The sequence below is a fragment of the Lissotriton helveticus genome, chromosome 8 (assembly GCF_964261635.1).
Source record: "Lissotriton helveticus chromosome 8, aLisHel1.1, whole genome shotgun sequence".
Lineage (NCBI taxonomy): Eukaryota > Metazoa > Chordata > Amphibia > Caudata > Salamandridae > Lissotriton > Lissotriton helveticus.
In genome coordinates, this window is record NC_136069.1 from 341,814,345 (window position 1) to 341,838,278 (window position 23,934).

The 23,934-nt window shown below is 46.3% G+C and overlaps 1 protein-coding gene across 3 annotated transcripts in view; it reads right to left on the reverse strand.

The window, feature by feature from the left end:
- FLT3 (fms related receptor tyrosine kinase 3) overlaps nt 1-23,934 on the reverse strand; it is a 469,875-nt gene that overhangs the window by 117,484 nt on the left and 328,457 nt on the right. For all 3 annotated transcript variants that reach the window (XR_013599399.1, XM_078655995.1, XM_078655994.1), the window contains exons 11-12: nt 18,070-18,184; nt 16,648-16,823 (exon numbers count right to left, since the gene is read on the reverse strand). Coding sequence is in view for 2 of the 3 variants with exons in the window: in XM_078655995.1 (XP_078512121.1) it covers nt 16,648-16,823; nt 18,070-18,184 (291 nt within the window). In the remaining variant the exon portion in view is untranslated. The remainder of the gene's footprint in view (nt 1-16,647; nt 16,824-18,069; nt 18,185-23,934) is intronic.

A 23,934-nucleotide genomic window follows, 5' to 3' on the forward strand; every position in this document is an offset into this window, starting at 1 on the left:
AACGTGGATGAAAAGGAAGAGAGACTCAGAATTTCAGTTTTTAGAAAGTGCATTTAGCATCAAATATTTAAGAACACATTTTATACAAGACAGTTAAAGCAGCACTGTAGGCATAGAATGTGATGGCAACCCAAGGGGGCTTTGTGCACTAAATGATAGTGAAGCAAAGAGTGACTACGCGAGTGACAAGTGGGTGAACACAGCGAAGGACGCAAAGTGACACAGTGAAAAAACAATTCATACAAAAACAATGGTTCGTCCTCAGTGGATGAGTAATTGAGATTCGATTGAGAACCAAAGTAGATGATGCGCCATGAGTCGCGCTGTATTGGGGGTCGAAGGCGTTTCGATCCTATCTAGTCAGGATCGTCATCAGGACCGGGTTGCCGAATTGGGTGAGTGCTGCAGGGAAAAAGAGGGACACGTAAGGGGCCGGGGAGGAGGGAGAGGTACGCACGTTTGCTCTGAGATGCCCCTCTGGGCCACAGCACCATACAAACATAACACCTTGACTCTGAGTTACTCTATGAAAATGTATTATGTTGTGTGCAAATCTCCTATTTTTATACCCATCAAATGGTCGGTTCTTGAGGGTGTTTGGTGGGGGATGGAGAGGTGGGGGGCGTGCCAGTGGCATACAAACATTTAAACTATAAACTGCCCCATTTCCTTGAAAAATGAAAAGCCACCAAGTAAACCTTCATTCAGTACAAAACTTGCAGGGTTCCTTTGAGCCACCAACCGAGATTGTTACCTTCAGAGGAAGCGCACAAGAAGCTCGTGCTGCTCAGGGGCGGCCGGCCGGCCTCTAACGCCCTCTTCCTTCCACTTCAATCGACATTTTATATGCTGCTCCTAAATAGAAGGCGCTTACATTAATTAACCGAAAACGAGATTTAATGGCAGTAAATGACATCCGTCCACTCCTGCAGCCTCGCGTGCGCACGCACACACACATGCATCCACTCATCACACGCTTGCTTAGGCATGCTGAAGTGGATGCCTGCTTGTGCCCCGGGAGGACCACATAGTGCATTCTGATAGAGAAGCACTCTAGTAGGTCCCTGCTTGTGCCCCAGGTGCACTGTAATGAGCACGCAATGGAAACAAAGATAAACCCCTTTAAGGGGCTTGTCTTGAAGAGAGGAGTGGTGGCGTAACTGTAGTAATGTTATGCATTCCCTCCATGTCATCTATTCCTTTTAATGTGAATGTTCCTCTACCTCCATGGTAATAGAATGTTGACGCTTGAAGCCACCAGGGCTGTTGGTTAATTTTCCCTGGAAGTTGTGGAGACGAACAGTAATAAACGTACCTCTTTCTTCAACTTACCGTGGTGTGTGGTCACTTCAATTGGCGACAAGGTGGTCCACCGTTCACTGTCTCCATCCACGCATGTGGATCATATCGTGTGAAGCAGAGCCATCTTTTCGTCTGATTTGTTTCAAAATTCTCCGAAATTGTGGTAAACAAGGGCATTTTGCTAAAGTGTGTAATTCCAAAAGCAATGTTAATGCTGTATGGGATGACAGCGATAAATCTGACACAAATGTGGATGTTGTGAGTTCAATGAGTGATTTGATGTTAGTAGTTAAGGATGATTGTGAAGATTGTGTAGACCCTATTGTCCACATTATTGTTGATGGTAAAAATTTACAATTACTCGTTGACTCAGGTGCACGTATGACGATGATCACAGAGGAATTGTTTGAGTCTGTGTGGGGTGATAAGTGTCTTGAACCCCCTGACAGGAATCCTGTCTCCAACGAAGGAAGGAGGATTGAGTTGAAAGTTTTTTTTGAAAGTACACTAGTTTTCAAAGAAAGATTTATCACCGGAAAAATCTATGTTGCAAAGAAAGGTTTGAACATTCTAGGGTGGTACCACCAAGGGTTATTTGGTATGGCCCTCAGACCTGGCACAAAAGAACCTGTGTCTGTGTAAATGAGGAAGCACATAATCATGATTCATCACTGTGGGCTACCAAATTTCCTGATGTTTTTTGCGACAATCTTGGATTAATTAAAGGTTTTCAACATCTTATCAAGGTGAAGGATGAAACGGTTCCGGTGAAACACAAGTTAAGCAAAGTACCTTTCAGTATTAGAGATGATTTAGCAGAAGAGCTGAAGAAAATGTGTGAATCAGGTGTGATTGAACCGGTAGAATCATCATTGTGGGTAAGTCCCTTGGTAGTCGCACGAAAAAAAAATGGAAATCTCAGGGTCTGTATTGACTTACGCAGTCTTAACAAAGGAATATGGGTAGATTCTCACCCATTGCCACGTATTGATGATATTGTTTCAAAGTTTGAATGATCCAAGTGGTTTTCGAAGATAGATTTATCTTCGGCATATCATCAAGTCGAGCTTGACGTGTCTTCCAAACACCTTACTGCATTTGTTTCTCCTGTAGGGACTTTTCAGTTTAAAAGAATGCCGTTTGGGTTGGCTTCAGCGGCTTCCGTTTTTCAGCGCATTATGGAGAAAGTATTGATGGGGATTGAAGACACTGTAGTTTTCCAGGACGATATCCTTGTTGCAGGAAAGTGCAAGACTTCTCATGATAAAAACCTAACTGAGGTTTTCAGTAGGTTACAAGGAAAAGGGATTGTCGCTAATAAGAGTAAATGTGTATCTGGAGTTGAGTCTATTGAATAACTAGGCCATTGTATTTCTGGGAAGCCAAGAGAAGGGCTGATAGAAGCCATTGTTAAGGCTCCGTGTCCGAAATCAAAAGAGCAAGTTTCATCATTTTTGGGTATGTACCATTTTATTCCAAATTAATTACCAATTTTTCAGCTAAAACTGTCCATCGACATGATCTTTTAAAAACAAAATACATTTTTGTGGGATCAAGTGTGACAAAATGAATTTGAAGATATCAAGGGTGAACTTGGTGCTTGTAAAATTTTGACTCCTTTTGATCCTTCTTTACAATCCATTGTTTCGGTCGATGAGAGTTTGGATTGTCTTGGTGGGATGACAACTCAGATTAAATAAGGTGTTGAACACACAGTAGGATTTGTTTCTCGCTCACTACGTCCTAGTGAGAAAAATTATTCAGTAATTGAGAGAGAGCTTCTTGCTTGTTGTTGGGGAGTGGAGAGATTCAGAAGTTTTCTCTGGGGTAGGACTTTCAAATTGTTGACTGACCATAAGCCTCTTATCCCGATCTTGAATGGAGTTGTGATAAAGGAACATACTCCTAGGATAGACAGGTTGAGCTAAAAATTACTTCAATATCATTTTTCTATTGATCACATTTCTGGGGGAAAAAATATTAGACCTGATTTTCTCTCTAGGTTACCTTTACCTTGTTCTGAAAGTGACTTTTCAGCAGGTGATGAAGATGAGGAATGTCTAATTGCATCCATTGATGTTGCAATGGTGTATTTTTTAATGAAAAAGAATGGTTTGATGCCTTACAATCCGATTCTATTCTCAAGGAGGTTAAAACTTTCATTATTCAAGGGTAGCCCAAAGAAAAGCATTTAGATGATGTACTTCAGCCTTTCTCGAAGCTAGCCGATGAACTGTCTCTTGAAGGAGGTGAGATCTGTGGAAATCTGTTATCTCCACCGCTGTTCGGCGGCCCGTTAGCTGGACTGGGGGTAGGCACCATCTTGGGAGGGGAAGTGCCGGCAAGGGACGCCATCTTTGTTGCCGCTCTAGCTGTCGCGGCAGACATAGCACGATTGGGTGCTATTTAAACGCCCCCATGATGACGCGCAGCGGTGACGCGCAGCGGGCGCGCCATAGGCGCGCCATAGGCGCGCCAGAGGCGAGCCCATCTTTGCCCATCAGTGACCATCCGGGACCCGGGGCCAGAACCCCTGGCCCAATTCTGCATTATTCTAGATGCGACCTCCTGGGGCTCAACTTGGGTAAGTCCCACCTCGATCAGGATTGTTTAAATCTGCTAGCTCAAGAGGGGCTCCTATTTACAGCCAGGGACCCCAGAGAGGGGCAGCGCGATTCTAATGCGCATGCTCTAAACTACGGCCTGTTGAATACGCGCTCTTTGCAGGCCCATAAGCTGGAGGTCTTCTCACTACTGGAAGACGGGGAGCTAGATGCCCTTGCGCTTACCGAAACATGGCTGGAGGATTGTTCGGCGCCGGATTTAGTGGCGGCCTTACCAGATAACTATCTGGCACTCCATTTCAATAGGGAGGGAGCTAAGAAAGGAGGTGGAGTAGCCCTTTTTTATCAGGCCCATCTCCGTGCCGAAATGTTTCTATCTGAAACCTTAGGGGGCGCTGAGGTTATGGGGGTAAAACTCAGGCGGGGGGCGGTCTGTGTGGTGTTTCTGGTGCTATACCGACCACCCTGGGCTTCGCCTGAATTCCCGGCTCTTTTCATTCGACTGGTTCAGGATCTGCGTTCGAGGTATGATAAAATGATTATTGTCGGGGACTTTAATTACCATTGGGGAAAATCCCCTAAAGAGGGACAAGCGCTGCAGATTGAGGAAGCATTTTCCTCTTTGGACTTTACTCAGCAAGTGAAGGGACCAACACACGAGAAGGGACATGTGCTTGATTTAGTTTGGACCACCATGCCAGCCCAGGGCCCTTTAGAGATCTTGCCATGCGCTTGGTCTGACCACTTTTTATTAAGGGGTAGAATTCTACTGAATGGGCATTTGTCCAAACTGGGGGAAGGTTGGAAAATGGCCCGGAAGTGGAGAAACATCGATGGGGAGAAATTGGTGCATCTCCTGGAAGAGTCCCCTCCAGTAAAGGAGCAGGACGTGAATATTGACGTTCTTTGTGGACACCTTCAGCATAGATTGGGGAGAGCCATTGACTTGGTGGCACCCCTTCGTAGGATGAAGAAGGTGGAGAGAGGAGCTGGTGCTCCGTGGTATAATGACACCTTACGGGATTTGAAACGTGCGGTGAGGAGGAAAGAACGAGCATGGCGGAAGGAGTATGACGCCACTGCAAAGAAAGAATATATTTCTTCCTTGTCGATGTATAAATTAGCCATCCAATCTAGGAAGGCTGTTTTCTTTGAGGAAAGAATAGTTGCGGCTAGAAATCCGCAGAAGGAAATCTTTCGGGTCCTGGCTGAACTCAGGACAAACAAAGAGCAAAGCTCTGAGTTCGCCCAGGTGGACTGTCAGAGGTTCCAGGACTTCTTTGTGAATAAGATCTCCAATATTCTGGGAGAAATCGCCGCAACTACACCCCTCGATTGTCCCTGCCCACCTGACCTTTCTACCCCATCGGATATTATACCGCTGGTTGAGTTCATCCCAATGACGAAACAGGTGCTACGCACAATTATGGATCGAGTCAAATCTGGCTCTAAGGCTGATCTTTGCCCTCCGGATGTGTTCAAACTGGCATTGCCAGGTATTGAGAATGAAGTCTTACATCTGCTGAACGCTTCTCTTCACACAGGACAGGTCCCTCTAGCTTTTAAAGAGGCTCGCTTGATTCCTTTACTAAAAAAACCTGGATCAGACACGAAGTGTCTGAAGAATTTTCGACCCATCTCTCAGTTGCCTTTTTTGGCTAAAGTGATCGAGCAGCATGTGCTGGCATTGCTCTGAGGACATCTAGAGAGCAATAACCTGCTGGAGCCCAATCAGGCAGGGTTCCGTGCTAATCATAGCACGGAATTAGTCATGCTCTCTATTCTGGATGAACTGAGGAGTCGAGCCGATATAAAAACACCGAGCGCCCTGGTACTATTGGATCTCTCCGCGGCTTTTGATACCGTGTGTCATGAACAACTATTGTCGCGGCTGAGGTCCTTTGGTATCAGGGGTACAGCACATGCATGGCTTACATCATTCCTGCAGGGCAGGACACAGAGAGTACAGCTGGGGGATTTTCTTTCCACTTCTGCCCCATCACTTGTGGGGTTCCACAGGGCTCTGCCCTGTCACCCCTACTCTTCAATGTCTACTTGCAGCCTCTAATTGCACTCCTGAATAGGATGGACTGCCTTGTATACAACAACGCCGATGACACCCAGATAATCATCCGGCTGGATGATGGCCCGGGAGCGACTACCAGGTTGCAGGACATACTTAAAGCCACCGTTAACTGGATGTTCGAGAATTCTTTAAAAATCAACCCGGACAAGACGGAAGTGCTGCCTATTTCCATCACGGGCAACCCCTGGAGTGAGAAATTTTGGCCTGTGGAGCTGGGTGTGTCGCCGGAGCCGGCGTCTGCAGTCAAAAGCCTGGGTCTATACGTGGATGATAAACTCTCCATGAAGAAACAAGTTACCACGGTAGTGGGCACTTGTATAGGCCTGCTGCGACAATTGAGGAAGATCTCTGCTTTACTCTCTTTTTCCACCATGAGACACGTGGTCTCAGCCACAATTCTGGCTAGGCTGGACTACGGTAACTCCCTGTATATTGGCCTACCTCAACGGCTGTTGGATATGCTACAGGGGGTTATGAACGACGCAGCTCGGCTGATTTACAAAAAACCTAGGACTGCCCACTCTTCCCCTCTGATGCAGGAGCTACATTGGCTCCCGATTCGGCAGAGGGTTGTTTTTAAAGGTTTGTGCATCGTACATAAGGCGTTGTATGGTAATGCACCGAGATACCTGAAATCTCGCCTGTCCCTTTATACACCGAGCAGGACTTTGCGTTCGTCGGACGCTACCCTCTTGTCCCAATCCCGCTTTAAACTGGCCACGGTGGGAGGACGTGCTTTCTGCAACACGCTTCCTGCTCTATGGAACAAATTGGCCCCAGAACTAAGGAAGGAATGCAACTTGTTATCCTTCAGAAAAAAGTTAAAAACCACTTTGTTTAGGCAAGCATGGAGTAGCCTTTAGGCGCTGTGTTAAGATCAAGTAATTGCCGAACCCCCACTACGTAATCTGGACAAACAGCGCTTAGAGACCCCGGTGGTTATAACGCGCTATACAAATTAAATAAATAAAATAAATAAAATAGATGATCATACGTGGGGATAAGTTTGTACCTCCAGTGAGGTTGAGAGATCATATTGTTGAGGCTGGACATGAGGGTCATGTTGGACAAACATGCACCAAATGCAGAATTCAAGCAATTTATTGGTGGCCTTCTATGGACCGACAAATTGAGAATGCTGTAGAAAATTGTATCACCTGTTGTTTGAGTGAAAAGGTGATCAAAACCGTTACTCCCCCTATAGTGGTGGTTGAGTTGCCATCTGGTCCTTGGATGAAGTTGGCTGTAGATTTTATTGGATCTTTTAATGCATTATCTAATAAGTATAAGTTTGCTTTGGTGGCTGCTGATTGTTATAGCAAGTGGTGGGAGGTGCACTTTATGGTTGATCCTAACACACATGAAGTCATTAGATTTTTGGAAAGTCTCTTTGCCAGAGGATTTCCCAAAGAGCTAGTATCAGGCAATGGGGTCCAATTTGTTTAGAAGGAGATGTCCAATTTTCTAGTTCAATCTGGTATTGTTCACCGTCGTGTTGCACTTTATCATTCTCAAGGAAATGGTTTCATTGAGCGTATGAACCTCATTTTGGTTGAGTGTGTACAGTGGGCTGTATCTAGCAAAGTTGATGTAAGAGAAGCTGTACAGAACATGTTATGGGCTCACCGAACCACTCCATGTACTGATTTGGAGAAAAGTCCTTTTGAACTGTTGCGAGGGAGAGTAGCCACTTTGAGTATGTGTCCAGTATGGATGAGGCAGTGGAGTTTATTTTCTAAAATGTCCATCTTTTCATCTGATATGGGAGCTTGTGGTGAGATCTTCAAACCCGGATGTAGTGGTGGGAGTGACATAAGTGACTGTTTGTTTTCCTTCAGACACCAGTTCTCACAAGAAGGTTTAAGCTCACAAAATCAAGGTGGGAAATTGGGTCAAAATTAAAATTCCTTACAATGTACCCAAGGGTTTGTCTCAATTCAGTCCGCCTGCTCCTGTGGATGCCATCTCTCATTATGCAGTCAGGGTCAATGGTAAAAATTGGTGGAACATTTCCAGGGTTTAAAACTTCCTGATAAGGTTGTACGTCAAATGGGACTAGAATCTAGTTCCGCATCTCCTCCCAATAAATCAGTCCATGGAGGTCCTGGTTCTGATATGAGTAAAGAAACTTTTTCTTCTTCTGGAAGATCTGGTTCCAATGATGGGAGTAGTCCTGTTCAAACTCCACCTTTGCGGAAGAGTAGTCGGAGAAAGGTTCCACCCAAACGTTTGGATATGTAATTCATCTTTTGATGTGTAATCTTATTTTGCATTTAGTGTATCATTACACATTATATTTAAGTATGTTTTTTTCATGTTTATTTACTTTTGTTTACACCATGTTTTGTGTTCTTTGCTTTTCCTTTCTTGCTCCTTTTGATTATTTTGTTTCTTTATGAAGAAGGGAGATGTTGTAGTAATGTTATGCATTCCTCCCATGTCATCTATTCCTTTTAATGTGAATGTTCCTCTACCTCCATGGTGATAGAATGTTGACGCTGAAGCTCTCAGGGCTGTTGGTTCATTTTCCCTGGAAGTTGTGGAGACGAACGGTAATAAACGTACCTCTTTCTTCAACTTACCGTGGTGTGTGGTCACTTCAGTAACATATAAAGCTGCCGACTTTGGAGCTGGAGAGCAGAATTCGATCCTCCGCTTGGTCTGAGTGAGGGGTGTATTAATCAAAAATAATTAAAGGAAGGCTTGGGCTGTATTAATCATACATAATTAAACAGTCTCAGAAGCATTGTGGGGAGAGACAAATAAAACAAGCATTAGCAATGCAAAAGTATGGTGGTGTGAGAAGGCATCTGAAGAAAGTAGTCTGTGCAGTAAAGGGGCCAATAGCAGTGGAAAGACACAAATGAAGACATGTCCATCATAAGGAGGGACTAACAAGCCTACAACCAATCAGAAGGTACCATTTAAGACACCAGCCAATGAAAATGATGGGTGGAGAGTGGGCGGAGCTTATATACACTATAGTGTATACAGCATGTCTCAACGAGACAGCGCAAGCGCTGCCTAGGCAAGACCTAAAAATGAAGTAAATAATGAGGCTGGGGGCAGGAGGATGATTGCTGGCAGGTGGGAAGGGTGGAAGAATGATGTCAGGGGGAGGAGGAGGAGAGAGAGGAAACTGTCCCTCCCATGCATGGCAAAGAAGCAAGGTCTGACACCAGCAATGGAGGGATACATTGTCTAATCAGACAATAAAATCAAAATACTCCTGGGCGGGGCAAATACAAGACTTGGGAGGAAAGTCATCAAATATGGAGTAGGAACGCAATACAGATATCAAAATTATCTAGTCATGAAAATGATCTAGTAATGAACAAGGAACAGACTCAAACTCAACTGTAAGTATTATTAACGTAGGGGAAACAATAAGTCTCAACTGTAACCAAGACCTAAACATAATTGCTGGTTCCAACCAATGGCACAACGGAAGCACTGGGTAAAAGATCTTTCATATGAGACAATTTCAGGCATCTTCCTCTTTTATTATATCACTACCCTGTTGACAAATCAAATGGCACTGATATCAGTGTACTGCGCTAATGTACAGATGTTGTATTCCTTTTTTGAGTTGGGGCTGATCCCAGATGGAGATTCAACAAATAAAAGAGCTAAGATTATTCAGGGAAGAAAATGCAAAGCAATGCAAGGGGGTGGAGAATACTTGGCTCTATGTCGGATCAACTGCAGTTGTAAGCAAGGGTTACAGTGTTTCTGTGTGCAAGACAGGTGAAACTAAATCCACCAGCCTCCCCAAACCTGCCACAGCTGGAAAACAGGCACTCGGGCAGACCATAGAGATAACATACACAAAGTGCAGCGTACAGTATTCTGAAAAATCACATTGATTAGACCTAAAAATGAAATCCACGTGTGAATGGTCAATATCTTTGAGGATGTTGTTTCTTTTCTGACAAATATACTTCTAAAGTGCCAATTCCTTTAGAATATGACGTATCCTAACTATATAATATCTGACTTGGAAGTCAGAAATGTAGCCACCTAGGTGAATGCCTACCATATGCTTAAACATCCAACAGCAGTTTGACATGCTCATTAACAGAAAACGACCAAACATCTGTCTTGTATCAATTCGAAGGTGAGAATCCAACACACGTATATTGGCACACCCAATGATATCAGGTGAAGCATGTAGTGTTTTTTTTAATGTTGTGTGTCCAGTGCATAATTATGAATGCACAGCATAGATGTGCACTGCACCCCATTATGTACAGACTGGTTGGACCAGCTGGGTGGATGCTGACTACTGTGGTAAGCATGGCCACCCAATTCCATAATTTTTCCTGGGAATCGGCAAAAGACGAAGATTCCATGCAGGAACTGTGGAATTTTTGGTGAATTTTATGTAATTCTTAAACATTGACGTTTATGCATGTGTAAATGTCTATGGTGTATACTTACACGTGTAAACGGAATGCAAATGGGTATTTTGCACTTTCATTTTTTTTCTATTTCTCTTCACAGAGAGCAACATTTTTTCCCTGTGGAGAAACCCCTTCTCTAGAATAACCTTCAGTTTTGCAGGCATTAGGTCCATATTATCAAGAAAGGGCGATACATTATCGCCGCTTTTATCATCAGGAAACTGCCGCTAAAGCGGTGATAATGGGCTTGATAATATCCCCTTGTGAATTCTCATAGAAGCCCAGGTTCTGGTGTTAACCTGGGCTTCTATGAGAATTCACAAGGGCATATTATCAAGCCCATTATCGCCGCTTTAGCGGCAGTTTCCTGCCGATAAAAGTAGCGATAATGCATAGCCCTTTCTTGATAATATGGCCCTTAGTTTTCTTCACTGTAGCGCGGTGGGGCCTATATGATGTTAGGCCGCAAAAGCGCTTAATAACAGACACCAGACAACGATTATACACTCGTGGCTGGAAGGGATCTCGAGCGGTCCTGGCCCTATATTTATAACCCTCGGGACGAGCCCACCCGAGGGGTGTAGGGATGCATGTAAAAGTGCCACATTGTTTTGAAGGTCCCGGATGGCTCTCTACATCCCTCTTTTCTTTTAGTTCTGGACCAACAAATTATCCCAGTTCATGGGGATGTATATACAAAGTCCCTCAGCCGCTGACTCGGCACATGATTCGACCGGAGACCATACTTCTGGCTCCAGGCACAGGATTCTGCCGCGGCCCGGGACGGGTCATCCTCGGCCGACTCAGTGGCGGTGTTCTGGCTAGTCGACCAGGCACGATCAGCACATCCTTGGCTGACTGCCCCGGGTGACTCCAGCAGGGCATTCCTCATGTTGGGCGAGACGGGGGAGAGAAATTCGGAAGTGAGTCCTGATAAACAGATGCCTCTGGGTCTGCTTCTGCCTCAGTTATCTTCTTGAAACTGGACACATTCCTCGTGATGGATTGTTGTCCCTTTTGAGCAGTGACCATGGTCCCTTGAACACTTACAATAAGCCACACTTCTGGCTCGTAGGGCGTCAGGAACTTCCACCCGAGGTGTCAGTCTTTGATCACCACCTGGTCTCCACACTTAGCTGAGGTTCTTGGGCTCTTCGGGCATCACTGGCCTTCCGATTCATTGTCTCCCTCCTCGCTTGGACAGCTGCATCATCCCGCTCCATTGGCACCCACGTCGGGTTTGACGGGATATTGTCTTGTGGGGCTCGCTTGAACAGGAAATAAGCCGGAGCACACTTGGTGGTGCGATGAGGGGTCTGTCGGTACGCACAGAGGAATTGGTCAAGGGCTGCTTCAGGGTCTCCTCCATTCTCCACGGTGAAGCGCAACGCATGGTTAATTGTCCTCATAAGTCGTTCTACTTCCCCATTTGCTTGGGGCCATAGCGGGGTTATCTTCCTGTGGCGCACCGCTAGATTTTCAAGATACTCTTGAAACGCCCGCCCCTGGAAAGGGGGTCCATTGTTGGACTTGACCTCTTCCGGGAGTCCCATCATTGCAAAGGCCCTGTCCAGGACTCTCTTCATGGGTGGGAAAGCTGTTGACACCACCACCTCAACAATGGGGAACTTCGAGAATGAGTCAACCATGACCAGCATGTGACGTCCATCCGGGAAACTCCCAAAGTCTATGCTGAGGTGCATCCAAGGAGTCTTGCTCGGTTCCTTCATGATCACCGGTGCCGGAGCTGGGTCCCCTCTGGTGATCGTGCAGGCATGGCACTGCCTCACCATCTCCTCTACCATGGAGCCCATCGCCGGGAACCAGACCTTGTCCCGTAACCTAGCTTTGGCCTTTGCCATTCCTTGGTTACCAACCTGGGCCAACGCGAGGATCCTTTTCTGAAGACTCTCCGGGACCACAATCAGGTATCCCCTCAAGACAACTCCTTCTTCCCCCACACTCAGTTCGCTCCAAACTTGCCACAGTTTTTGGCGGGCATGGCTGACCTCCAGCCGGAGGACGCGAGCGCCGTCCATGAAGTGGGCCCATCCATTGTTCTCCAGTGCTCCTCGGGCTCGGGAGAGAGTGGGGTCTTCTTGAGTGGCTCGGCCAATTTCTTCAAGTGTCATGACCTTGGGACACGCTCCTTGCAAAACCATGTTGACGAACGCTTGGGTGCTGCAGGCATCCGCCAATGGTGTCGGATGGCATCGTGGACTCCGGGTGATGAGACAGATAGTTGGCAGGGTTGTGGGCCACTGGGCGGAAGATCACTTTGAAGATGTAGGCTTGCAACTTCACCGTCCATCATTCAATCCTCGGGGTGCTAGCCGGGATGAGCCAGCAAACAGCGGAAGCAGCGGTTTGTGGTCAGTCACGACATGGAACTCCTGGCCGCACAGATACAGGTGGAAGTGATGGCACGCCCATTTGATAGCCAACGCCTCCCTCTCGATTTGGGCGTATCTGGTCTCGGTGTTGGTGAGAGCCTTGCTGGTGTAGGCGACTGGCTTCCACACCTCCGGGCCGTGTTCTTGAAGGAGGACCACTCATAGACCAACGGGGCTAGCGTCGACGATCAGTTCCGTTTGTCGTCTTGGGGTGGAAGTGAGCCAATACGGTCTTGTCCAGCAATCCTGCTTTGATGTCGTGGAACGCATTGTTGGCCGCCAGTGTCCACTTCCACTTATGATCGTGGCGTGTAAGGACGCGTAGCGGCTCAGACATGGCTGCAAGCTTGGGGATAAAACGTCCACAGTACGTGGCCATACTGAGGAAACTCCTCACTTCGGTGGGGTGTCGAGGTGTGCTGGTAGCTCTGATGGCTTCGGCTTTCTTCGGATCTACCAGGAGTCCTTCTCGGGTCAACGTGTACCCAAAGAAATCAACGCTTTCTTGATAAAATGAGCATTTGGATTTGTGCAGAGTTAGCCCACAGTCTTCCAGCCTCTTCAGAGTGACTCGGAGGTGCGAATGGTGTTCCTCAAGCGTGTTGGAGAACATGAGGATATCATCGCTGAGGTTGATCACCCCTTGCAGCCCCGACAGTTCTTCCCGGATGGCGTTTTGGAAGACCTTGGTGGCCGAGGACACTCCAAAGCTGAGCCTCTTGTACCTATGTAGGCCAACGTGCGTCGAGAAGGTGGTAATATACCGGCTCTCGGGCTCCAGTTCAAGCTGATGATAGCCGGCGTTCAGGTCTAGTTTGGAAAACCACTTTGCCCCATTTAGGCCTGCCACAATATCGTCCATTGTGGGGGTGATGTGACGTTCTCTCTTCACGGCGGTATTTGGCAGTCTCATATTGACACAGAGTCTAATGGCTCCTGGTTGCTTGGGTTTGGGTGCCACGACCAGCGGGGACACCCACGGATTAGGACCAGAGACTTTCTCAATTACATCCAGCTCTTAGAGCTTTCTCAGCTCCTCCTCCACTTGCAGGCGTAGGTTGAAGGGCACCCGACCGTGCCTGAGGGCCACGGGCCTTACCAATGTGGAGCTTGAACCTCTTGCCTTTGAGATTCCCAAGTCCTTTGAAGAGAGCCGGAAACTCTTTCAACATTGCTTCCGCATGGGATTCATGGATCTGGTTGGCGAACAAGACAAGTCCTAGGTCTTCGGCCGTGTGGCAGCTGAGTAAAGTCCCCTTTTTACCATCTGTGATGTAGAACCTTGCCTTGGTGGAGTAACTTCCGCTTGTGACGGTGGTCTGAATGACGCCACAGAGAGGAAGTGGGTCGGTCACTCCCTACGTGTAGATTCGCGCAGAGAATGGGGCATAGAGGAGGTCGCGGTGACAGGTGGTCGTACTGGTCGAAATCCATCACATTGACAGATGCCTCAGTGTCGATGAGGGCTTGTATGTCAGTGCCTTCTATGGAGACTGAGCACATAGGAGGTGGCCTTCGACGAGTTTCTGTCCTGCCTATGTACAACACCACGAACACTTCTTCGTCGTCTTCGTCCTCATACATGGGGCGTCGTTCCTGTGGTTAGTCATCCGGCACTGACGGTGAGTCGTCAAGGGAGATTTGGCGAACATGCTGGGACATGCTTCTGGGACTCGACGATGATGGTCGGAACCGCCCACCGCGGCACACTCTGGCGTAATGATTTAACCTTCCGCAGCGAGAGCACGTTTTCCCTTTTGCCCGCATACGGCCGTCTCGGGGTGATCCTCGCCACAGTATCTACACGGTCCACCTGGTGGCAGTCTAGGCGCCTGGTGAGGTGTCGTGGGGCGTCTTTGGATTGCATCCACCTTTTCCTCCTTGATTGGCGGGTGTCTGAGTGCTTGAGACGCGGCAACCAGTGTATGTAGGGCAGCTTCCATTTCTTCTGCCCTGACGTCCAACAGCTCTTGGGAGCGGGCCAGGACCAGGATCTCATCCAGCGAGATTCCAGGTTGCCGGAGGATTAGCTTCCGCAGGAGCTTTGAGCGGCTGCCTAGGATGATCTGATCACGGGTTTCATCCCGCTGGTCTGTGAAGTGGCACGTGCTAGCCAGCCGGCATAGCTGTGCATAGAACATGTTGATGGATTCGGCATCAGTTTGCCGCGCTCTCTTGAACTTGAACTTTTCAAAATCATGGTTGAGCTGTGGGTCGAAGTGCCTATTGAGCGCTGCGACCGCCGCCTTGTAGTCATCTTCTTCTCCGGTGTTGGGGAGCGTCTCGAACAGATCATAGATCTCCGAGCCCCCGTAGTAGATGAGGAGTGACCGTTTCACGGTGTCATCCATTTCCCTTGTCCCCTTGAAGTAATGGTTGAGTCGTCTGACCTAGGCCTTCCATCTTGGCACAGCAATAGCGGGGTCCGAGGCTTCACTGAAGGGGGTTAGCGGTGCAACTGCAGTGTGGGTATGCACTGGTGGTGGTGGATGGCACCAACAACTGGATTGCGCCCTCCATCTTGCTGAGCGGCAGGAAACTGTCGCCAGTGGCGTGATCTCGAATGTGTTGCCTTTTGACCCACACCAGTCCATACTTTCCTCCTTTATCCTTTTTTTATTTTATTGCTGCTGCTAATGCTTGTTGTCTGTTTTTCAGGCACAGCTCCAGTTGCATTAGCACATGCGGCACCACACGAGGATCCCGGGCATGTGTGTGTTCCTGGCACCAGGTGCTGCGGTAGGCGCAGGCAGTGGAGGGGGCAGCCCAGTCTCGGGGCCTCGCTGCTAGGACGCTGTGGTGGTGAAAGACCTATGGGCCTGAAGCCACGCTGCTGCACCAGCTCAGCAGCAGGAGCAGGAGCAGAGACGTCTGCGTGTGAAGGGCACTGTGCGAGCGGGGCTGCTGTCACTCACCCCTCGATGAGCGCTGCTCCAGCGAGCGTCGCCGGCTGAATATGCTCCCGATGGCCGGGTAGACGTGTGGGCGGCCTTGAGCTGGGCAGCGGAGGCAGGAGGTGCAGCTTCAGACGCCACCGTCGCCAGGACCTCAGATGCCGCAGGTGCCTACCAGCGCAGAGCGATGCGTGTGTGCCCCGCGAGGTATCCTCGGCTCTTCCCACGTCACCAGAGGGAGCAGGGCAACGCGGGTGGGCACCGCTCGCTCCCTGTATGCACCACAAGAGGTAGGCGGGCACGGGTGGGTGTGACAGGCCTCGTCGCCAAAGTGGCGCGGCAGGGCCTATATGATGTTAGGCCGCAACAGCACTTAATAAACCAGACAACGATTATACACTTGTGGCCGGAAGGGACCTCGAGCAGTCTCGGCTCTATATTTATACCCCGGGACGAGCCCGCCCCGAGTGGTGTAGGGATGCATGTAAAGGTGCAACATTGTAGTGGATGGTCCGGATGGCTCTCTACATTCACCTAATACACATTTACTCCTGGCCCACTAGGAATAAATGTAGGCTAAATTCAGTGTGAGAAATAGACTGGACAAACTTATGGATCCCCACAAACTTTCAATTTCGCAAGCACACCTACTTTTGCAAGAGTGCCCACCCAAAAATGCCCACAATTTGGAAATGAGTCCCTGATTGTAAAACATAACCAATGGTGCAGGATCCACAATACGAGTTCAACCACAGATGGAGACGTTTTGTCATTTACATAAGCCAGTAGCTAATGTAAATGAAAATATCCGTATGCATGGATGAAACAGCACACCATGGGGAACTGCCATATTAATTCTTTGAAGACAGCACTTGATACCAATCTTCACCAGATGGGTAGAAACCATTCCAATGAGGTTTTGACTCGCCTCTGTGCCCAGAGCAGATAAGGCAATCTATATTTACTACCTGAGTTCAACAGGGTAACATAGCACATTTTGAATACCTGGGTGGTTAAAAGTTTTGTCTGCACATGATAAGCCAGCAGAGTTGTTTGCACAGCAAGAGATGGAAATGCTTTCCAGCACTTTGCTGAGCTCAAAAGTACTGCTTGATTTCCATAACCCGTTGATTCTCTGCGGAGTTTCACTCTTTATGTCATCTGCAATCACTTCACTGCAGCTAGAAAAAAAAGCAAGGAAAGTTGATGAAACCCATTTTTCATTGTCGTTAGTAGAGAAACATTAATTGACTGATGAAGGTTCAAAGCCAAGTTCCTTTATAAAGTCATGGAATTGCTAAGTGACTTGAAATGTCCTTTTTACTGTAGGGCAGAGGGGTTTTATCCCATATAATACATGGTCTCACCACTGCCCTTCCAACACACCGCTTACATTCTGGGGTCCAGGTTTAACAAAGGATTGCATTGCCCTTGCGTCACGCATGGTGACGCAAAGGTAACACAATCCTTAAATCAAATTTACTAAGCCACACAAGGCTGCCTTGGGTGGCCCTTCGTGGCTCGGTAGATTCAGAGTAATGCAAGACAGTGCAAATCGATACCTTCCCTCACTCTGCACTAGGAAGGCATCACATGGGTGGAGTTTAGGTGTTCCCTTTCACCCACCCATGCTTTTTGGCACATTTCCAGATTTACCAAGACTAGCCTTGGTAAATCTTTATTTCTCCTCGTTGGTTTCCTCTTTCTAACTTTGCTGCATTGCGCAGCTCACTTAGAAGGAGGAAAAACCCTCTTAGCATTGTTTTATGTAGGAAGGTGTTCTTTGCTGCACAAAAACAATCCTGCTCACAATGCAGGCACCCTTGCACCATGATGCAAGGGTGCCTGCATTGGCACTAGGCAGCACATAGTGCACCACCGCAGGGAGAGAGCAGGATTGTGCCATATCTTAATAGATATGGAGCATTCCTGACTTCCACATTTGACGCAGTGCAGCGCAACACGTTGTCTTGCTGTGTTGTGCTGCATCAAATACTGCTAAATCTGCACCTTGGTGTCTTGCTCTTTTAAAGGAAAGACATATTGTGGTTTCAAATATGCTGCATAAATCAGAATTTGTAGTGCCAAATTAAATACATCAAAAATCAGTGAGTAATTTGTTCCAAAAAGAAACAAGTTTAATTAAAGTCAGACTAAAATATGTTGGGTCTAATAATATGTAGAAATATCCAAAGAGATTCTATCTTTCCTGTAAAAAATAATCATGTTGCCATATATATCTCCTTTCTGGTGATCATTGTTCATTGTAGAAAAATAGATCATACGAATACTTTGTTTGAAGTTGTGGCATTATAGGTGACCATTTTACTGATATGCAGGTCTATATGTAGCAATACTACCTCATGAAGCTAAATGTTTTACTGAATGTACTTCCTGTTTGCATCTATATAAACGTGTAAGGCTTACTTAGAAATCCCTTCAGCACATTTCTTCCAAATCCACATTGATGAAGGGTATCCTTCAGACTCACAAAACAACTTTGTTTTATCCTCTTTCATGATCATTTTCACATCAGGCTTCCCTGCAAAAATATAATTTAAAAGAAGATCACACTTTGAATGTTTCAAACAACCTAAAATGTAAATGTATATTGAAATGTAGTCGCGGAATACACAGTTAAATGTACTGAGGACAATTAATACCTAATATATTCTTACGGTGAAAAGAACTATTCTTAAAAGTGTCAAAAGAGGCATCACACCTCATGACTGGATAGCATCATTGAATGTGCAGCTTACAGGAAGGCCACACTACCAATGTGGACGTACAGCTGCATTGCTGCAAGAATATTACATTTACATAAAATCAATAGTCAGTGGCAATAGTACTTGTTACCAGTGCCTCACACATGTATTGGGTCTGAGCAAAGTCCCCAAGCAACAATGTGCTGTCTCTTATTTTTGATCCTGATCGCTAGGAAGGATTATTTTCTTGTCATTCTTGATCTTTGCTAAGTTATTCATTTAATGGAGATAATATTTGTTAGAATTAATTAATTGCATCCCATTCATTACTGAAACCTGGCTCTACCAATGCTAAATCATTATGAAAAGAGATTTAGTTGAGGAAACCCACTAAATATGTTTGGATTGAGCTAAAACTTGATAACAAAACTAGAAAGGGCCATAAAAGTCTAGATTAATTACGTGTTGAAATCACCCAAGTCTCAAAGTCTATAACTTCACTTGTGTTGGTCCATAATAGTGAATTCAAGTTCTCACTCCACTCTTGCGTGTAGTTCACCCAGACATGCTAATGAATATTTGTAGATTATTTCTACATGTATTGGTGGGATTCCCATTCATTGTTGTGCTCGAGAACCTCAAGACAATTGTGAATAAACAAACAGACTTGGTTGCAGCATATTGCAACAGGTGCAAGTATCCTTGTTTCATAAAAATCATAAAAAACAAATACATTTGCTTTTTCGCACTAGAAATATGGCTAATATATAAATGTGCTAGGGCATTTCACATAAGTAGAAACAACCAATGTACCCCACACAGAGTTGAGGTATTAGCTGTTGAACTTTATAGTATCTGCAAGTTCCCTGCATCATATTGTTATGTACCAACATACAGGAAATTGTAATAACTGAATTTTTCCCCAAGATAGCTTTTCCGATAGCTTCTCTGTTTTTCTCCCATAAAAAATGACTAATTCTTCACAGGTATTCAGTGAAAGCAATCACAGCAATAATTTTGCTGTGTAAGGACATAGGGCCTTATGTTTGTAAAAAGCATTCAGAAAAAGTGGTTGTAATTTGTGCACCACTTTTTACGGAATTTATTGGTTTATTGCACACCAGCATATATTCAAACATGTTCATTCGCAAAATTCCGATTCATAGAGGGTCGCAATTTGACCTACTGGATTAATATGCATGAGGTAGGTAGCAAATTGTGACCCACTAAGAATTGCTGCCATCACAGGAATGGGGACCTGCTTTAGGGTTAATATTGCATCCTTTCCTTAAAGCTGGAGTAACTAGAATTACGATTGTGCTTGTGAAATCCATATAATGTCTAAAAACGTATGCCCTTATTCAGATGTTGAGCAGAAGGCCATCCGACAGCTCGTCGGTGGTGGTCTGCCCAACATCTACTGATGCGGTCCAATCACCGCATTACAATGTGTGCTGTGACAAGCAGCAGGCAGACGAACCATCCGACGCTTTACGACGGGCTCAAGGAGTCTGTCGGATGGACAGTAATCCCTGCAATAAGGCGGTGCCTGCTCAGGCACCGCCGTAGCGATTGTAATATCCCTTTCCGTCTGCCTGTATATGGCAGTCTGACCGCCATAGAAAAGCAGAAGGAAAGGGAATTTGAGGGCCCCTAGCAAGGACTCAATCCCCCCTGGGTCTCCACTATAGGCCTGGGGTGCCCCCGCAAACATCCCTGCATCGTGTGGCAGGCACTGCTTGGTGCCAGCCACATGGTGCAGGGATGTTTCAAAACTGCATATTTCCAATGGCGGCTTCTCCTGCAGCTCGCAGCACAAGCCGCAATAGGAAAATATTCTCTTTCTAACCACAGTGAAGGCGGTCACATCAATATCAGGGAAGCGGGACCTCCGACTCCTTGTCAGGTGGTCCTGTTTCCAACAAGATGCCGGTTGGATGCTCGTCCGACCGGCATCGAAATGATGCCTTAAGTTTTTAATGAGTCATGGCTAAGATATGTCCCCGTTCATCATTCCTAAATGTGCTCTAATATAATCAGCTCAGTTTAACTCTGAACATTCTAAAACCACTTGGGTGTCTCATAGACATTTTTTAAGGGTTGCAGCTGTTACCCCAATCTTGTTATATGTTACCCCTAGCATAGCACTGTATCCCATATGAAAGAAATTAAGAAGTCAGAGGTAGCAATTTAAGAGAAATATTAGCATTCTGTAGTTTTCTCTTCTTAGACTTTTCCTAACCTCAAGGTAGCAAAACGATGACTGTTTGAGGACAAATGGTAAAACCAGGAGTCAACCGTTTGGTGCCAGCCTGAGGTCAACATTTGTGTGATCTCACTTCTGCTAACTCAAACATTTTAACGACTCCCATACATTAAATAGTTCCTTTGCAACAGTATAAACAAGTAAAAAGATAGTCAGACTAAGTTCCTGATATAGATGTTGGAAAGACTGCAAAAGAGTCCCCTTTTTGGTGGTCTTCCCGCCCGCCAATCTGGTGGTTTTACAGCCCTCTTTAGATGTTGGCAGGCAATGGAAGGTAAGACCACCACGGTCCTGCCAACTCCGCCAGGAATATGTTGCATGCCCAATCAGCAGGGTGAGCTGCAGCAGGCGGCAGAGGGACTCCAGCTAGGATTCCCGCCCTCCAGATTTGGATCTGGGTTGTTTCTACAGGAATTCCGGTGGGAATCCCTCCTACTTCGAATCGGCTGAAAGGTAAGAGAAGGGGTGAATACTCATCTTTTCCGGGGGTATGGCCTGCTGTTTCTTCCTATTCGCTGTTGTCCTGGTCCCCCCTGTCCTGCTGCACCCTGATTGTGATGGTCTGGCACGCCGTTTCAACAGAATCAAAGGTAGGTGTATGTGATGTGTGTGGGTATACATTGCATGGTGTGTGTATGTTAGTTGTGTGCACAGCAGTATGTACATTTTCTCATCACTAAACATATCCTACACACATATATGCACACATACACTACATAGATATGTTTTACGTAAACAAATAAATGTGACTTACTTGTCTCCCCACCACCACGGTTGCCCGCCATCCAGACTCCGCCAACAGGACACTGCCAGCCCAATGGGAATATCTAAATCAACTTGGCTGTACCCTGCCGTCAAAATGGCAATGGAGGCAGCACAGAAGACCTCCGGGCTGGTGGTCTTCTGTGTATTGCGTACACATCTCAAGACGGTGGGCGGGATGCCATCGGCATGATGGAGTACTCAGGCCCACCGCCATGGTAAGCCAGCGGGAAGCATGCCAATATCTAAACCAGGCCCAATGTCTGAAGACATCAGATAGATGCCATGCAGACCATCTACATGGGTGAACACCACCTCTTCAAAAATAATAAACATAAATGGAACAAGGGTTAGGTCAGATGTAGAGGTGCAAATGTATTCACCAATCTGGAACTAATAATTTGCTGGTGCTACCAGAGTGGCCTAAAATGTGAACCCTTAAAAGCAGCAGTATCAATGACATGATAAGCAGCATTGTTGCACAGCCATGCCCCACAGAACTCAAACACGAAGGAAAAAAAGAAAATCCAAAGACTTTGAAGATGCACCTTAAATTTAAACTCAGGAGAATTCGAAACCTTTAAACATAACTTATTAGATTTGCTATTTCTTTTCTGAAGAATCTAAGAGCAGATGTAATAAACGTTTTTATAGTTGCAAAAAGTCCAAATGTTGAAAAAAACTTTTTTGTAATGTACCAAAGCCATTTTAGGAATCAGTCAATTTTTACCAACTGCTAAAATGGCTTTGGGGCTCCATACTAAATCACTATTTTAAAGAGGATATTTTAGGCACCTATTCCAAACAGCGATTTGGTATGAGATGTATCAAAGTTTTGCAAAAAATTACTGACTCTTTAGATGGGATGGTAAGGCAGTAAAGCACTTGTAAAAGGCAAGGGTTCCCAAAGAGACTACTTCCGCATTGTGAATGTAAAAAAAACCGTTTTCTGGGGAGGAGGCACTAGTCCCCGGGATCACTGCCACTCTTAAACAAGCTTTAAAAAAAGTAACTCTTTTTTTTAAGCACAGCACGCATTCCTTTAAAGAAAACGGAGTGTGTCAAAAAAATAAGGCAATTACAGACAGGTTGGTTTGCCGACCCTAGCCGAACATCATTTCTGTGATGATCACTAGTCTGAGTGAATTGCAACTTGCTACTTTGCTGATTAATATTTATGAGATAGATGGAGATAGATCATATTGTGACCCACTCTGATTGACTCATTAGTAAATTGGTGGATTTATAAAATCCTTAACTGGGAGCAAAAATACTGGTCACAAATTCCGACCAGATTTTCGCAACCAGTTTTTAGTACATCAAACCCTCGTTTGCTAAGCCACATGGTATTGACTTCTATAGGAGGGAGTGTGTTTGTTTGCATTTTATCTCTAGAATACAACAGGTGCCAGGTCTCTCTGTTTCTGGACCAGCGTCTTTTGTGGGGGGCACATGTAGTGATTGCTCATGGCCAGCAAGACCAAGCGCACATTAAGCTTACTGACTTAACAAATGTGCCCAAATCCAGGAGTGGCCCATGCAGGAAAGGGCGGTGGGGCGGGTTTGGGAGTCAACAGATGACAACGAGTGAAAATAAAATTAAAAAAAGAAAAGCACTTACCTTGAGATTGCCGCATCGCTGACTCAGTGATGCAGTGAGCATGAGAAAAGTGTCATTTTTGTAAAAAAAGCGAATCAAATATTGTTTAGTACTCCTCTTTTAAGGCCCCCATTCTGTGTGCCTTGGAATTCCTAATTCAGCTGGCCTCACAAGCTATTGGGTATATCTGACATTCTGAGCTGTGCCAATTTTTTATAACCTAGCTGTGGCACCGGATGATGGGGTCTCCATGGCCCAATACGGCTCAGGGAGGGAGTTGCAAGACCCTCCCCTAAATTAAGTATTTTGCCCCTGGGAATGGGGTCTCAAAGCCCTAATAAGCATCGTGGAGGGGGGAACGTTTTTTTTATTGTGAACCGCTCTCCCTTTATAAATTAGATTTTGTCCTTGGGAAGGAGACCCTGGGGCCTAGTAAAGTTCAGGAGTGGAGCTGCGTGGCCACCTCTCCTTATAAATTGGATTTGGCACTAAGTCTTGGAGTCCCTGGGGCCTTTTAAGTCCCAGGGAGGAGGAGTCATGCTCCCCTTACCTTTAAGTAAAATATGGCCCCAGGGGATGGGGTCTCAGGGACCCATTTGGGCTTTAGGGGGTACTTGTCCACCTCTCCAAATAGTGAGCATTTGCCCCCAGGGGATGGGGCCCAGGCCTTTTAAGGCTCGAGGAGGAGGGCCACATGCCTCCCTTCCCTATCATTAAAATATGGCCCCAGGGGACGGGGACCCCAGGGCCTCTTAGGCTCAGGGAGGGGGGCCACATTCCCTCCTCCCCTATAATTAAAATGTGACCAGAGGGGAGAGGGTTGTCAAGGCCCTTTGGGCTTTGGGAGGGCCATGCACCTCCCTCCCCTAATGTTAAAGTATTTGGCCCCGGGGGATGGTTTCCCCGGGGCCTATAAAGGCTTGGGGAGGGGGACCACACAACCTCCTGCTCTAATAATA